General features: G+C 29.7%; 2 protein-coding genes across 4 annotated transcripts in view; one reads left to right on the top strand and one right to left on the bottom strand.

The window, feature by feature from the left end:
* The window catches only part of LOC106683421 (uncharacterized), a 9250-nt gene extending 3556 nt beyond the window's left edge, over window positions 1–5694 (top strand). The window contains exon 3 of the mRNA XM_014424883.2: window positions 5147–5694. Within this exon, the coding sequence (XP_014280369.1) occupies window positions 5147–5644 (498 nt within the window). The 3' untranslated portion in view covers window positions 5645–5694. The remainder of the gene's footprint in view (window positions 1–5146) is intronic.
* Window positions 5695–7938: 2244 nt separating this feature from the next.
* The window catches only part of LOC106683419 (beta-1,4-N-acetylgalactosaminyltransferase bre-4), a 72210-nt gene continuing 63556 nt past the window's right edge, over window positions 7939–16592 (bottom strand). For all 3 annotated transcript variants that reach the window (XM_014424881.2, XM_014424879.2, XM_014424880.2), the window contains 3 exons: window positions 14134–14336; window positions 13504–13626; window positions 7939–12491 (listed from right to left, as the gene is read on the bottom strand). In XM_014424881.2, the coding sequence (XP_014280367.1) occupies window positions 12212–12491; window positions 13504–13626; window positions 14134–14336 (606 nt within the window). In that variant the 3' untranslated portion in view covers window positions 7939–12211. The remainder of the gene's footprint in view (window positions 12492–13503; window positions 13627–14133; window positions 14337–16592) is intronic.

Raw genomic sequence — 16592 nt, 5'->3', positions numbered from 1 at the left:
CATTTTTCTCCTTTAGTTGCTATTTTTCCATTTTTCTCCTTTAGTTATTCATAATTTTTTTAAAATATTTCATATTTATCCATTGTTTATTATTGCTAACAATGAGAACTGTTTAATTATTTTCAAATAAATGAAATTAAAGGTACTTTGGAGGAAGATTTTTAAAAATTCGTCAATTAAACCCTGTCGGAATATTCTAATCATTATAAGATCTAGTTGACGTTAAAGGCCATTTAAGTATACATTAACATGACTAGTTTAATCAATATTGTTCGAGCTGTTTTTGAGAAAATCGAAAAAATGTGAAATATTTATTCGATAAATCAGCATTTTCGGTGGGTTGATTTCATCGAAAAAGTTGCAGTCACATACCAGGCGCATGCCCACCTTAAAAATATAATTTCATTTTCCTACGATTTTTAATTATTGAGCTGGCTCTTCACCGACAGATCATTTTGCGTGACTTGGTTATTTAATCTCGGAGGTAACGTGTATTTATGTCAATAACTGGAATTCGAAAGTTTTTACTATCGCAGTATTTTCCCTCACTATTTATTTCATTTAGAGGTCAGTGAAAGTAAAAATAAATTTAAAAAAAAAAATCAAAATTAAATTAAATGATGACTAAAATTTATAATTTCACTTACACTAAGTGCAATAAATAGTAAGTAATAGTAGGAAGTATTGTGATTGTACAAAAATTCGAATGCAGGTTTTCGATGAATACACGTTTTGAAGTCCACTCAGTCCAAATAATCAAGTTTCACAAAATGCGTTTGTATGTGAATAGTCTAGCTCCCACAGTGAATTTATGACTTTTACAAAACTGAGATAACATATTTACGGCGGCTATGCCTGGTATTTTACAGCAACTTTTTCCATAAAATTGACATACCAGAAATGGCAATTTATATTATCGATTTTATAACCTTTTTCGATTTTCTAAAAATCTGTTCTAACTATAGAATTTGATTAAACTCGGTACATCGATGCACGATTAGAAAGCCATTAATATCAGCTAAGTCTTAGTTTCATTCAAATAGTTTAACAGAGCTTAAATGGTGAATTTTCAAAATGGGTTCCTATAAAGTAGCTTTAAAATAATTAAAGTTTTAAAGCATCCGATCTCTTTACTGATAATGAAAACTGGATACATAAAAAGTATGAAAGGATTTGGTGATTAACTAATCAGGAGATAAGAAGGAAAATATTTTCCAGGTTGAAAACATATCCGGAAATAAGAATAGTAATATAAACGTATTAAATTTCGTTGGATAGCCAAAGATTTTAGGAAAAAAATAATCTTTAAGAAAGTCGTAGGAGTTAGTGAAGAATAATCAAAAATGCCTTAATAAAAGATATGTTCTAACGTGCGTTTGAAAGTGCAAGCGCATGCGCAGTTTTTCCCTTTCGCAATTCTGATAAATTTTTTCGTCACCATATATTTTTCTTTTTGGTTTTTTACTTTCATTTACCTGTTTATGTGCTTTACAGTTGATAGAATAATTCTGTAAAATCATTCTCTGTATTTTCAATAATAATTCCTATAATAATTCGGCATTCAAGAAATAGTTGAACAGTAATAACAGTACAATAAACTGTACGAACTGAGTGTACATTTTATAAAACTGTTATATTTTTATATTTCTGTCCTAATTTCGTAAAAGCAATACGTCAACAGTTTGCAGCATGAAATAATATTAATAGTAATTCTCTGAAAACTGAAGGCTCAATTGGAAAATTAGTATAAAAAAGTATTGCTATTGTGAATAATATAGAAATATCTGTTCCGAAACGAGCGAGGATGATAAGTAAAAGTTGTGTAGTGGGCGCACTGCATCAGGTTTAAAAAAAAATACTATTGATTTTCAATACTCAATTTTTGAAATCGGTATTATTGAAATATTACTGTTAAACAAAAAATCGATATCTCGACATTTTTCCAACATTTGTGCTTCATAATAAACGCAATAAGGAATACGCATTTACAACATTGGCCGAATACACTGGAATACATTTTCATTCGGGATACAAATTGCGGCCATCTCCAAGGGGAATGTGGCCTGGTCAGATTGGGGGGCGTTCACCTCATGCCGCAATGCGCCAGCTGGCAGGGCCAGTTGGCAAAGCCAATGGAGGAGTGTCGACGTGTTCGCTGGCATGTGCAGAATGGCATTCGTCCAATAGCACACGAAGTAGTGGGGACGTGCCGGTTGGCATAGTGCGGCTCAGTTCGGCTTCAACTTTTCGGCGAAATGGAGTGGTCTTACGACAACGTTAGGCTATTAATCGATTTATATCGTGAGCATCCCGTCCTCTGGGATACAAAATTAAACGATTACAGAGATAGAGGAAAACGACAGGAGGCCATAATAGAGATAGCTAACAGGTTCGGTTTAGAGAAAGAGGAAATTGAAAGAAAAATTAAAAATTTAGTCTGCCATTTTTCACGCGAGATGAAAAAGGAAAGGGATAGCATCAGATCTGGTGCGTCGCGCAAAGATCGCTACAAGAGCAAATGGTTCTGTTTTAAAAACATGATGTTCTTGAAAGATAGAAAACGACCCAAAGAAATTATAACACAGGTAACGCGTGAATTGTATTTTTAAATTGTTGTAATTAGTTTTATCTTGTGTTGTTAGATCTGAAATTACTTGTATTTAGCTCCATCAATTGAAGGTTATCGAATGTTAGCCATCCGGCTGGAGAAACAATTTCCCGCCTCCTTATTTTGGTATTTCAATTTCAAATACTGATATATAATAAAGTAATTCTAAAGAATGTTTTTGGCAAAACAATTATATTTATAGTGTATTGTACAAGTTACAAATAAAACAGTCATTAAATGAAATGGTTCAAACAATGATTTAGTAGATCATATTATTATTTATTGTGAAAAGTGGGCCGCCTCAACTTAGTAAGGTGAAGTATTGCGATCGTGAAAAATTTTGAATTCCAGTTTTCGGCAGAAATTTACGTTTTCCTTGTCATTCACGAGGTTCCCTTGGTCAAAATAACAAAGATTCCCCAAATGGTGTGAAAATCACAAAAATAAAGAGAACTTCAAGACGAGCCTACCAATCTACACAGAAAAAAATCTCACCCATTTCCTAATTTAAACACGTTTATGAACAGCCAGTTTCCACTAAAATGTATCCAAAAGGACATAGGAAGAAAATAAATAGTTGATAACTATTTTTTCTTTTTCTGGACTGCAACTCTTTAAAAAAAAAAACTACTAAATTTTTATAAATTAAATACTCACATATCTATGGTATTATTTTCAAGTAGACTAACAGAAAAATAGTTGTATATATTGTTCTAAGCAAATTAGCAATGACACATTTTGTTTAGAAAAATTGATGTTAGCCTACCTTAGCCTCACTAGCACTCCAACGAATTGCTTTACTTAGTTCTTCATGTTTGAAAATTAATTATTGGGTCACTAATCTAATGATTACTAATGTCACCAATCTAATAATTACTAATGTATTTGGAGTAATGTTGTCTTTACTCTACGAACTCTGCGATCCAAAAGGCAGAATTCTTGTGATCGACCTCTAGTAAATGTTTAACGTATTTTTTTTTTGTATTTGTTGCCTTTCAATTATCTATTAAATAAAATAATGATATGAACTATGGTATTTAGTTTATTTCTAGTGAAAACACTGGGAGGTCTGAAAGGTCCCCTTTGGTTAATCACGATCCTGATGTGGAAAAGTGCATTGTAAAATACGGACACCATTTATCTATTGTGCTTGGAATTGAAATATAACTTGCTTTACAGTGCTTCACTGTAAAATGAAAAAAAAAAATGTTTTTTGGTGCCTGGTCCGTTTGTAAATAGGGTCGTACCCATCGTTTTGTTTCAGCGGAAGAAGGGGTCCATACAAGGATCTACTTTTGGGAAATCCCATTCTGACCGGGGAAAATTCATAAAATAATATTTTCTTGTTTATTCATGAAATAATACAAAATAGGTACATATAGTTCATGTTTTTTAATATATTATGAAATGTTCAGGGGGAGGGTGCAGTCGGCAAATATACACAAATAAACTAAACTTATTTGTGGCTGGATTTGGATTTATTTATTTGGCACAAATAAATGAGTTTTGTTTATTTGTTTATCTTTGCTGACTGCACCCCCAACTATCTCCTCATATTAATCTGCGGTCAACAACATAACACTGTATTATGAAAATCTTTTGTGATTTAGAGGGTTAGGAGAGTATAGACACTCCTGTGGTTACAGCCATTGTTGAAAAATTAGTATTTTTATGTGTAATCACTCCATAGTGCTCAACAATGCCAATACTGATCAGATTTATATTTTGTATATTACATAGTTTTATAGTATTTCAGAGGCTATAGTGTTTTTTCTGAGTGTTAAGAAAGAAAATGGTTGATTTGTCACTCCCTAGTCTCAATTGACATTCTCAAGGAGCTAGAGAGTAATCAAGGTAGCAATGGAGAGATAAATATTTAATTTATTTTTTAATTCTATCCCACTAAAATTTAAGTGAAAGATCAGTTGATGGATTGAGTCTCTACTTGCTTGCCAATTTGGTATTTTTTTCTCTTGCAGTCATGAGAGTTGTTTTTCCCAATTAAGTCAGTTCACCAATATAAAAAAAAGTACTAAAAGCTTCTTTTATTCCCTTTAGATCATGATTTTTTTTACATAATGACAATTTTTTTTTTCATAACGTATTCAAAATAATACACATGTATGACATTGGATATTATGTCCAATATTGGGTTTTATTGTCATGACTGATGTGATAATTCTAAAAAGTGAGAATGTTTTGAGTGTTTTAAGCAGAATGAGTTTCTTGTTGGAGTTTCAAACTGTTTTATTTTGAAAATCCTTTATGATCAAAAAGTTAAGACTGCTCATTAATAAATAAATATTTTCCTTTAAAATTAATTCAGTAATTAGGCTCTATTTCATTTTATCACTCATTAGTCATATATATTGGTTTCTTGAATAAGACTTTTCTTAAAAATCAATATCACAAAAACTATAATATTAAGTGTTCAGGAGCATCCCCTGAAGGAAAAAAAAAATTATAATGAATAATCGTTACAACAATAAATTTTATAATTATATATATATTTTTAATTTATCTTTGCTTTTATTCTAGATTGCTGATGAAAAAGCCTCACAAGATGTTTCAGATGAAAATAATGAAACAGCTGTCACACCTCATTCCAGCCATGGGAGTACTACATGTACTCCACAAAATGAAGATGAACCTCCTAAGAAATTATTTTGCTCCTCCAAGAGACGTCCTTCCAAAAAGAACCATCCAAGGCTATCTCAAGATGGTATTATTGATCCAATTGAAAATGAGTGCACAAAATTTGGGGAGTTAATTGCTGTCAAACTGCAAAAGTTTGGTGATGAAGAAAGAAGTATCTTGATGCATCGAATAAATAATTTTGTCTACGAAGCTGAAACTGAAATGTATGCACAACACCATTATAATTACAACAGTGCCTCAAGTACTCCTTCTCCTTTAGCAAATCAATACAGTCAGGCTCAGTATCAACCTTCAGCACCTCAAGCACCAGTTCCTTTTTCACTTCTTAAACCAGAACAAACAGAGCTTTCTCCAAGTAATTGTAACTCATCGCAGTAATGCTTTAAGCAATTTTATAAGATAACTATCCAAGTAAAGTGAAAAACAAATCTATTGGACTTTTTTTATATGTAATTATGCATCATCAACTTGTTTCTTGTATATAAAATTGTATATTACTTGTATAATGAAAAGATAGTATTGTTTATATACAATAAGTTGTACTTAATTTTTCATGGAATCTCACCTATTAAAGTCATGCCAGTGTTGTTATTAAGAAAAAGGATTCTGAGAAGAACATTGAAGTTGTACACTTCTCTTATCCTGAATTGTTGAGTAATTAACTAGAAACTGTTAGCTGATTCAAGTTGCTAATAAGTCACTCTAGTTAATTAAAATGGAATATCAGACATGATGTCTGTTTTTAATTTTTGAATAGAATGATGAATTGGTTTATTGAATCATACTAAGACCAAAAGAAAGGACATTGATAAGAATATTAATACAGCATGATGATTTTAAAAATGCAAAAAGTACCAATTTACACTTGCTCCTATATACTTTATTTTGTCTTTTATTCTTAATTCAAATTGACTTTGGATTTGGATTTCAAATCAAGAAAAAAATTTCTTAAGAAGGTATGTCCGTAAACGCTTCATTTAGGAGAAATTCGTATCTAAAGCTTTCATTGTTATGAGTTATTAGGATTAAAATAAAAGTAATACGTGTTCTCACTACTTTATTTAAAATGTAAACATTAACATTTATACTAAATATTCAAAGTGATTATCTTGAGCATTAAGACAGGTTCAGCATCCTTTATCCACATCTACAGTGGCCTAATAGAACTTGATGTGTTATTATCACAGTCTATAGATTTGATACCAACTAGATTTTTGGTTTGTGTTGACATTAAACAAAAAGTTTCTGCAAGTTCCATCAATGATCTTAATTGTTTACAAAGGAGGATAATTGAAACTTTTGAAATAATAACACAGATCCATGCCACTGTCCCTGTGTAAGAAAGATGCCTTGATTACCTTGAATCAGTTTGAAAATTTAAAATAATTCATTACAATGAAAATTTTCAGACATGAATTTTTCTTAAATGAAGTGTTAACGGGGATATCTTCATAGGAAATATTTTTCTTATTTTGAGATTTTTAATCCTTATTTTTAGTTTGGACATTTAACTCTGAAACATCCAGTGTTTTGTCACCACAATTAGCTATGAGGAAATTTCACTAATTTCTGTGTAAGGATATTTGTAATTCAATAATGAAACAAAAACAATATTTATATTTTATTAGTATCAATATTATATAATAATTTTGTCTATAAGCTGATGATTTGGACATTTTTTTTTTTTAATGGTTTACTAACAAGCACATACAACCAACCATAAAATTACATTTACAATCAATAATAGGGTTATCTTACTAATTATTAATTTTGGCTGGACTTAAAATTAGCTTTTACTTCATCTCAGAAGTTGCTGAGTTATAAAAACAATAACATAAAAGTATATAATTTTTGAGTCTGTTTTATCTTTCTATATAAATTCATTTTCACAAAATACAGGCAATTGAGATTACAGCTGCAACAATGCATCTTGAGTCAGAGTTGAATCTTTGAAAAAATGCGGAAAAATATTCGCATCCTTTATCAATTTACATTGGGATATTCATGAACCTTGCTAGCATCTCAAGTATTTAAGTCTTCATTGAGTATTTATGTCACCATCACATAAAAATCAGTAACTGATACCTCATGAACAGTAACTTTAGCTCAATGTTTATATCTATTATTCAAATTACAATAACAAATACCTATGCTACAAACATGGATACTAAATTCCTTCTAAATAGGGATACTTTACACAGAAAATAAATTAAATATGTACATTAGTTTATTAATATATTATATATTAATGTTTTATTTGAGATGGGCAAACTTAAATAAAACAAAAAATTCCTTTTTATCCTTTGTTCTCTCAAGTTTCTATATTTTTCTCCAAAGTTTCAGCCCTCAGGTCATTATCAAGAAGATACCTAAAATATTCATATTATTTACTTACATTTCACTCACACATAGCACTGTATTTCTACAAACATACCTTAAAATTGATTTGTCCTGATTATTAAAATGTGTTCTCCCTATTGCAGGCTAATTGTCCAAGTCAGTTATCTTTAAAAACTAATACATTTGCCAATTAAAATCACACAGTTTTTTTTTATAACTTTCTAAACATAGTTATCTACTTAAAAATAATTTATAATACATCATCTTAAAAATATAATTATAAAATCATAAAAAAGTTGAATAAATAAAAATGTTTGAAATGAGGTGAATGTTGGTTAAATTTTCTCAATTGTGTTATATTGTATTGTATTATATTACAATTGTTAAATATTTAATATTGATGCAATAAAAATATAAATAATTGTAAGTAGTTGATAATTATTTTTCAAAAAACTGTGATATTAATTGATAAATATATTTCTTTTAAAAGATAAACGACTTTGGAAATTAGCCTGCAATAGGGAAAACAATGTTTAATAAATGGGACAAGTAAATTTTAAGGTATGTTAGTAAAAATAAAGTGTAATGTAAGTAAATAATAATAATATTTTAGGTGTTTCCTTGATAATGGCCTGGGGGCCGAAATGTTGAAGAGAAATAAAGAAAGTTTTGAGAACAAAGGAATTTTTCGTTTTATTTAATGTATATTTATGTTTATATTACAAAAGTTCAAACTCTGACTCTATCAATACATAAAATTTTTTTTAATTCAAAATCATTTCCAAAAAATGAATCAGCATTGGCTATATCTGATGTCGATTTCTGTTTTGTTAAAAAAAACTATTGTTAAAGGCACTTGTTCAATCACATACTTACAATTATGGTGGGATCGAATGTCTACTATTCCCTCGGGAAGTACAATGATTAAAATACTGTCAACAATCACAATAATTTAAATAACATAATAGCATTTCACAATTATTATTTATAATACAAACTAGATCGAAGGGACCGCAAATGGCACTAGTTTTATTCAGGATCGTTCTTTATCGCATCTAATGATTCAAGTTATTTACAAGACAAGATGTCAAAAAATGGTCTGTTGAACGATTTACAAAAATATGGATCAAAGATGTTTCAGTCAAAGCTTTTTTTATTTTATTTATGCCTGTGCTTTTATGATGTTACCATTGTTTGAAACACCAGAGATGTTTACAGCACAGACATAGCTGTATATAATACTGTTCAAAAATAAATTGTAAAAATGATGATAAAGCATTTTATCAATACACAGATATTGAGGTGTACACTTTGCATGCTGGTAACAAAGAGTTATAAATAATTAATGGGTGTACAAATAAGTTTCTGCCGTTTGACAAAAGATGGCACCAGAAAGTTTTGTTGACATTGTCTACAGTAAAACATAATATCCTAAATTTGGTCATCTGGCAACAACATAGCTCTTAAGTATTAGTGACTCTGTATCAGTATCTCATGATTTTTTTCTTTCGAAAGCATCAAGTGTTGTGCCAAATAAATCTTATTTGCAGGAACTTTTATAACTTTTTTAATTTCAAGAACTCACCATCTGAGGTACATCGATTGCTTGTTTAATCAATAGTTTAAAAACAGTGAGTTTATCATGCAACATGAAGAACGCAATGATAAAATGAAAGTATACAAAGACACAGAATGGAAAGTATTATTGGAGGAATATTCGTCCCAAACATAGAATTTACTTTCATTTAAATTAGAATTAACTCAATAAGCCATTCACAACATTTAAAATCAAAAACAAGGAAATTGGGTTCAAATAAACTCAAGCTCAGAGACCTTCAACACCAATTTTGCATGAGTGAAATGCTGTTTGACATGCATACATACCAGGGTTTTTCGCATCATATATCATCTCAGTGGTGATAAAAAAATGTATCAACTACGACAGCACAAAGAGCAAAAAATCATAGTGACCACTTGGCCTTGCTTCAACATTGACAAAGCTAAACTGAATATTCATGGTAAAAAACCGATGCCGTGTATTTTGTTGGTTCAGCTTGGTGTCGTGTATTATGAGTTGTTTAAACTCCATGAAACCATTACTGAATATCTCTACTGAACACAATTAACGAGCTAAGCACTTATAGAAAAATGTGCCCATTGCTACTCCAGATTTGATCAAATTATTCTCCTACATGATAATGTTCGTCTACACATTGCAGCGTTGGTAAAAACCAATTTATAAACACTTAATTGGGAAGTATTACTCCATCTGCCATATTCACCAGACATTGTACCTTCCGATTATCACTTGTTCCGATCAATGGCACATGATCTGTTTGAACAGTGTGAATATCATATAAAGATAAAAAAAAAAAAAAAAAAAAAAAAAATGGGACAATTCACGGATAGCTTCAAAGATAAAAGAGTTCTTTCTATGTGGTATCCAAATGCTGCCAGAAAGATGGGAAAGGGTAGTGGCTAGTGATGGACAATGCTTTGAATAAGATATAATGTACCATTCTTTTACAATAAATTCATCATTTTGAATAGGAAACAGTGGAAACTTATTTGTAGCCCTATATATTATAGATATTTTTCTATATTCATACTTTGATTAATAATATTTTATACATATTTTAATATGAATTCCACATTCAGATAAAAAAGTCTTAATTTCTTTATTTTACAATAGTAATTCTTAATCAGAGTTGTGAGTGTGAGAAAGACCCTCTGGGAATTTGAGAGTTCTTAAATTTTTGTTAAAACTGCAGTTTGATTGACTGGATGATCTGTGAAAAACCAGGAAACACCACATAGATATTTGTTATCCCCACATATGCACTCTGACTCAGAACATAGTACTGAAATGTCTTAGGATTAAAGTGGATTTATTTTTCAATCATAGAAGTAGTTTTCATCCAATACATAGGATTAAGTCTCAAAACAATACACCATTTTATTTATTTCCACAATATCCAATTGTACATTTAATCTATACTTTAAAATATATCATGGTTTCACTTCCTATCATCTCAGATTTCATGCCAACATTTCTTATAATAAATTATTTTTTGCAAAAATATTGTTCATCAAATTTTCCAACTATATTTCACAATTAAATTTTTGAAAAGATCAATATTATTAGAATTAGATATAACAATTTCAAATACGTTTTGAGAATTGAAACAAAATTTAGTAGTGCTTTTCATATTTTGTGGTCAATAAAGCATACAATCATGAATTATTACAGTTGTAAACATTCAAATAGATTATGGACAACACCTCATAAAGCAATTTCTTACAGCAAACCCCGCTAGTAGTACATTCAAATAAGATATATACATTTGACATTGTAACAATATTTTTGTATTAATTTAAAGATTCTTTAAGCAAATTGTTTAATATTTAGAACAAATCGAAATGCTTCCAAATTTACAAATAGAGATGTTGTAAGTAGGCATTACAGGTTCCAAACGTTAATGAACCTAGTAAAAATTATTAAATATGATGTAAATTATCTTTTCAACAATTTATTTATTGCAGACTTTTTGACCCACCATATAGGTCTTCATGAGGACTGTTGTGATGAATGGAAATGTAAACAAAAAACAAAGGGACTGATAGTTGGTCTGTCTCCACTTTCATTCTCAAACTGACAGTTCTCTTGTTTGTTAAAATCTCCATCCGTCCTGATGAAAACCTACATCAGCAATCAATAAATAGTAACCTATTTTTTCTTCTTGACCGCAGCCCTAACCATCACTTTTAAATTTATACATGGGCAATCATCTATATATGTGATGTAAATAATCATTTTAAAATTTGTTTAAAGTGAAGAAACTTTTTCAAAATGGATTAGAATTTTGATAGAAAAATACTTTTATATTACATGATTTTTTTTCTTTTTTTTTTACACTGAATTAATGAAATATTTCTTAGAAATAAATTTGGAAAATACAAGCATTTTCCTGACTACATGCCAATTTAAAAATTATTGATGATGCAAGTTAAGTTAATTATTAAAACAATATAACATCAAATAAATTAAAGTTACGGATTTTCATGAAAAAGTTCAGAAACTGTAATAATTATTTCAATGATGTCTACTAAACGTATATATATTTTTAAATTGTTCAATAATCACATACAGATTATGGCTGACAGTAGGCCATAATAATTAGCTTCACAGAGTTTAGAAATTCTTCGACAAAAGAAAACAATAATGGATTAAAATTTAAAAGAAAATATTTTTTACAGAAGATTATTTTAGTCATAATGTTGCTTTAAAATTAAAAATTGTAATTCTACATTGAATGGAAGACAAAAGTAACCAGAAGATTACAGATAGCTGGGGTGTTCTTAAACAATTGTTTATTAAATTAAGAAATAACTAATTTATGTCCTCATGTCTTTTAAAATTACAATATCTTCCCTCAATTATTTGTTGGTTACCTGTAACTATCATTATTGAATCCAAACATCAATTTGATTCAAATAACTTGAAAATCATTGGTCCATCAATTATTAGTTTCAAATAAATATAGATTTAGATGCAACCTAAGCACAACAGTTACAAATATCAAAAGGTTCCTCATGAAGAAGAGACTAGGTGCTCCCTTCCTCTTCCTGTTGAAGCTGCTTGATGCTGTTGGGCGGATGACCTACATCTATGAGGATATGGGTGAGTATTGGACTGATATGCTTCATCTCCATGAGGCCGTAGGCTGCCGTGTTGAGGCCATCGAGGCGATAGCGCCTCCAAGAGGTTCTCAGTAGCTTCGTCCTTACTTTCCTCGCAAGGGGGCGTCTTTTTTCATGTTTTATCATAGTGTAACGAGCTATCCATTCAGGAGGCCGTGAGATCCAAAGCAGTACATGTTCGACTCTAGAATTAAAAAATGTATATTAGTGTGAAAGAATATAAAAGTTATATTTTTTTAGATCAGAAAATATAATAAATCCACCCTATTCGAAAAATATGTTGTAGAGATATTTTTATATTTCTAGAGATGATGGAAATATTAAAAATGTAATTTGTTGCCATTAACAAAACATAGACATATGAGTGAAAATAAGAAATTGTATAGAATATTAAATCATTGTTCTGTTGGATTATTATCAATTTTATTGCTTAATATTTTTTTTAATGTCCTAATTAATATAAATCATTTGGTAATAAATTATCAATATTTAACATTCATTTTTTCCTTATTGTAATTTTTTTGAGAATAGGCTAAGCATTATTTTTAAAATTTATAATATTCATAAAAACTTTCTTTAAAAGGACTTTGTCTAATTATGATATTTTCTATTAGTCTAGGAAATGAAATAACTTTTTTAGATTAACATAAATATTTTTTATTCCTGTTCTTCCACTTTTTTCTGAATATTTTTTATTTATTCCTTTCTTACTAACCAAAATTTAAAGAGAAAGAAAAAAACAATGGTGAAAACCCCAAAAATACAAATGCTACTGTATTGATTGAACTAATGTATAAAATTACAATACGGAAAGAATCAAAAGTTATATTATTAATAATTTACTATTTAGATGCATTATTAAGTAAGAAATAAAAAAAAAATATTAATCAGTAAAAATGACCAATGATAATGTACTGATTATTAATAGATTGTAACAACTTGTAAATGGGCATAGAGTCTGAAACGTTGTTGGGTACCAGGAGTGCACAAATAAATTTATATATTAATCGAAAAGGGTGTATTTAATAAGTTTCATGAAATAAAAATAATATTACGAATAGAAAAGGCTCTTTTAATAAAAGGTTTAGGATTAAACAATACAAAATTTATTTCAACATTAACTAGCAAAGTGTTTAATTTTTTTTTTTACTTATCTATACACACTATGAAAATAATACTCTAAATCATCAAATCACCTGTATCCCATATCATCATCTTCTCCACCCCAGCCCCAGAATAAATTGGAATAACCATTCACTCTAAGAAAATGATCAGTACGAATAGAAAATACTCCTCCTACCAGCTGACGATAGGGTAATCTGAAACAGTTTATTTATATTTAATAAAAATTAGAGTACAGAATTAATAAGCATTTTAATAGTTAGATTTGTGTAATAAAACAATATTTTTATGAAAGAGATAATGATCAGATTAGTCAAATTAAATTAAATTTGAGAATTATGTTTTGCTATATAATCTTTCAAACCACGTTGTAGATCTGTATGAAGAATGAGAAGAACTAAAAGAAAAATTTGATATTCACCTTAGTGCACAGAAAAAATTAAATTAATATATTTTTCTTAAGTTTTAGACAGAATTTTAAGGTTGTTATTTCATTCCTGACCCTCAAAATAGGTTTGGTGTTGATTAATTAATTAATTAATTAATTAAATCTGTTGGATTGGTTATTTTTAGTCTTAAACTAAACTTATTTTTGCTTCATTAGTTTGAAAACACTATGTTTCATATTTTTTATATATTTTTTGCTAGTTTCAAATTAAATCAAAAGGTTAATATTTTTAAAAATCACATTTGTAAATGCAAACCTATAGTTGAGTTCGTTAACAGCAACTGAAAGATGACGGGGCTGTTGTGGACAGGAATATAATATCCTGTCGTCCTCAGGCAGCATATCTACATCATGAAAGACGAGGCAATGAAACATCACTCCTGGATAAGAGTGGTACTCGAGAGCTGTCAATGCTCCAGCGTTCATCAGCAGCCCTTTGTTGAAAGTGTCATTGCCAATCTGTAAGGGAAATATTAAAAGACTTATGATTTGATGTAGTGTTTATATATATGATGTCAAGATATGTTTATACCTATGGAGAAGATGAAAATATTAAAAACATGAACCATGAACAAAACATAAACATTAGCTAAGACATTGAAATGAGAATGAAAAACTTATTATATAAAATTAGATCATTATTCTATTAATGTCATGAGTATTAAAGAAAGTTAGGTTGTAATTGTTGTATTGTGTACATTTAAATTTTTTTTAGCAATTACAGCTAAAAGATTTAGGATTTGTGTTATAATTTTAAGTTCATAATGATTTACAATTTATTTGTAATTTCCTTACTATATTGAATTGTTGTATGTATGAATATATATTTTGATGCATTTTATTAGTAAATAGTAGGTTTAAATCCATTTCAACATGATTTAAATATTTTTTGAATTTTAAATGTAAATTTTTTTTTTTTTTGTGATATTTCAATTTTAAGACCATAATTACTGAAAGTCATAGCAAGAGGAAGTTCACTGCTGATTTCAAATGAAGCAATTGAATTTAGCATTGTGTATATGTGAACTAAAGTGCATACAATATTTGAATATCCATCTGACTGAGATATGCTAATGAATAATGAGTTTGAACATAACATTATGATTAGTTTATAAAAACATTCAATTGCTAACTATATATATGTATACAACTATATATATAACGTAACTATAAAAGGCAGTGCCTTTAATTCTAGAGAGAAAATTAAGTGAGATTGTGACCTGACTGGTCATCATGTTTGATATATTTTCATTTAATCAGTGAAAAATATAACTTTTTAATAAGTCAATTAATTGTTAAAAAGTGAAGTCCACTCGTTTAATAATAAATGTTACAACTATGTTTAGAAAAATCTAAAACACATAAATTAATATTAACTTAATTACTATTAATTAGTGTCTTCCAGCGAGTGAGCATATAGAAGATAAATAGAAAATTTAAAGCAAGAAGCCTATTAAGGTAAACATTTTGAGGACATCGAAGGAATGTTTTTAAAATTTTTAGCCCATACCATTTTCAAAATATGAATAAAAGTATTACTGTGTTATGATAATAGCAGGAAGGAAGCAATAAAAAAATGTCATTCTATGTTAGAAGAATAATATGGAAGTGAACAGGAAGTATACCTTCTTAATAAATTGTAATTTTTCATTGATATTTGGAGAAATGACTGGATTGTCTCCATCATCTCCCTGAGTTTATTGGCGATTCTGTTGTAGCGTGCCAGGAGTTCTGTGGCATACTGCCCGTTGGACTGTTTTGGTTTCTTCCTCTCCCTAATCATCATAAATATATCCTCTTCTGGGGCCACCGTCCTTCTCCAAATGTGGCAATCTCATCTTCAAGATTCATCTCCTCCTCATCCTCTTTACTCTGCAGATGACCACTGCTTTTAATGCCTCCTCATCTTTGCTATCGAGTAGATTTTCAATAGACTTTGCTTCAATTCAGCTCATTATTCGGTCACTCCCCTTTAAAAAGTGATCTAATTCTCCATTCTCTTTGGTGAATTTTTCTAAATCTGATACCGCCTTCCTCAGGTCCTGGGTGGTTGCTGTACGGACCTTAATCCATTCTAGCATCGTGGCATGAACTTACGCTAAAGAAACTTCTGATAGTGGCTGAATCTCTTCCGGAGGTGGGTTCCCTTCAGATAAAGGTTGGTGGCTGCAGCTTGAGGTTGGTTATTTTGGTTCCATCCCTCCAAGTTCAGAACTGCTGCTCTCACGATTCCGTTACTGGCCATATTTTTATAAAATGAAAGGAGACGATTAAATCAAAACAAAAACAAAAAATTTCTTCTTGAAAACAAAAATTACTATGGTACCTAAAGATCCCGGGTTTCGGCACCACTTAAGTATCGGCAAAAGCAAAGCTTAAAAAAAGAGAAGAAGGAATAAGATCTGACACGCTTAGACTGCTGTAAAATACTTGCTTTATTTTTTTATTTATTTATTTTTTTTTCTTACCTCCTAAATTTTATTAAAACTATTACAAATATATATAACTTAAAGCTAGGAATATATACTAAATATAATATATCTTTGTTTGCCTTACGGCATTATAAGAACTATAGGCTTGGTCCGCTGAAGGCGGTATTTACATGAGTGGCTGTGCTGCCAGGGGCTAACAAGAAATGGGGAGGGGCCATTCCGGCTGGTTGTGTTGAGGTGTGGGTGACTTCAGGCTGCAGAGCCAGAAGTCCTTCCCTCGGCG

The sequence above is a fragment of the Halyomorpha halys genome, unplaced genomic scaffold (genome assembly GCF_000696795.3).
Source record: "Halyomorpha halys isolate HHAL.00 unplaced genomic scaffold, Hhal_1.1 Scaffold482.1, whole genome shotgun sequence".
Taxonomy (NCBI): domain Eukaryota; kingdom Metazoa; phylum Arthropoda; class Insecta; order Hemiptera; family Pentatomidae; genus Halyomorpha; species Halyomorpha halys.
Note: the sequence above shows the minus strand (reverse complement) of the source record. Positions and strands in the feature narration are given on the sequence as shown.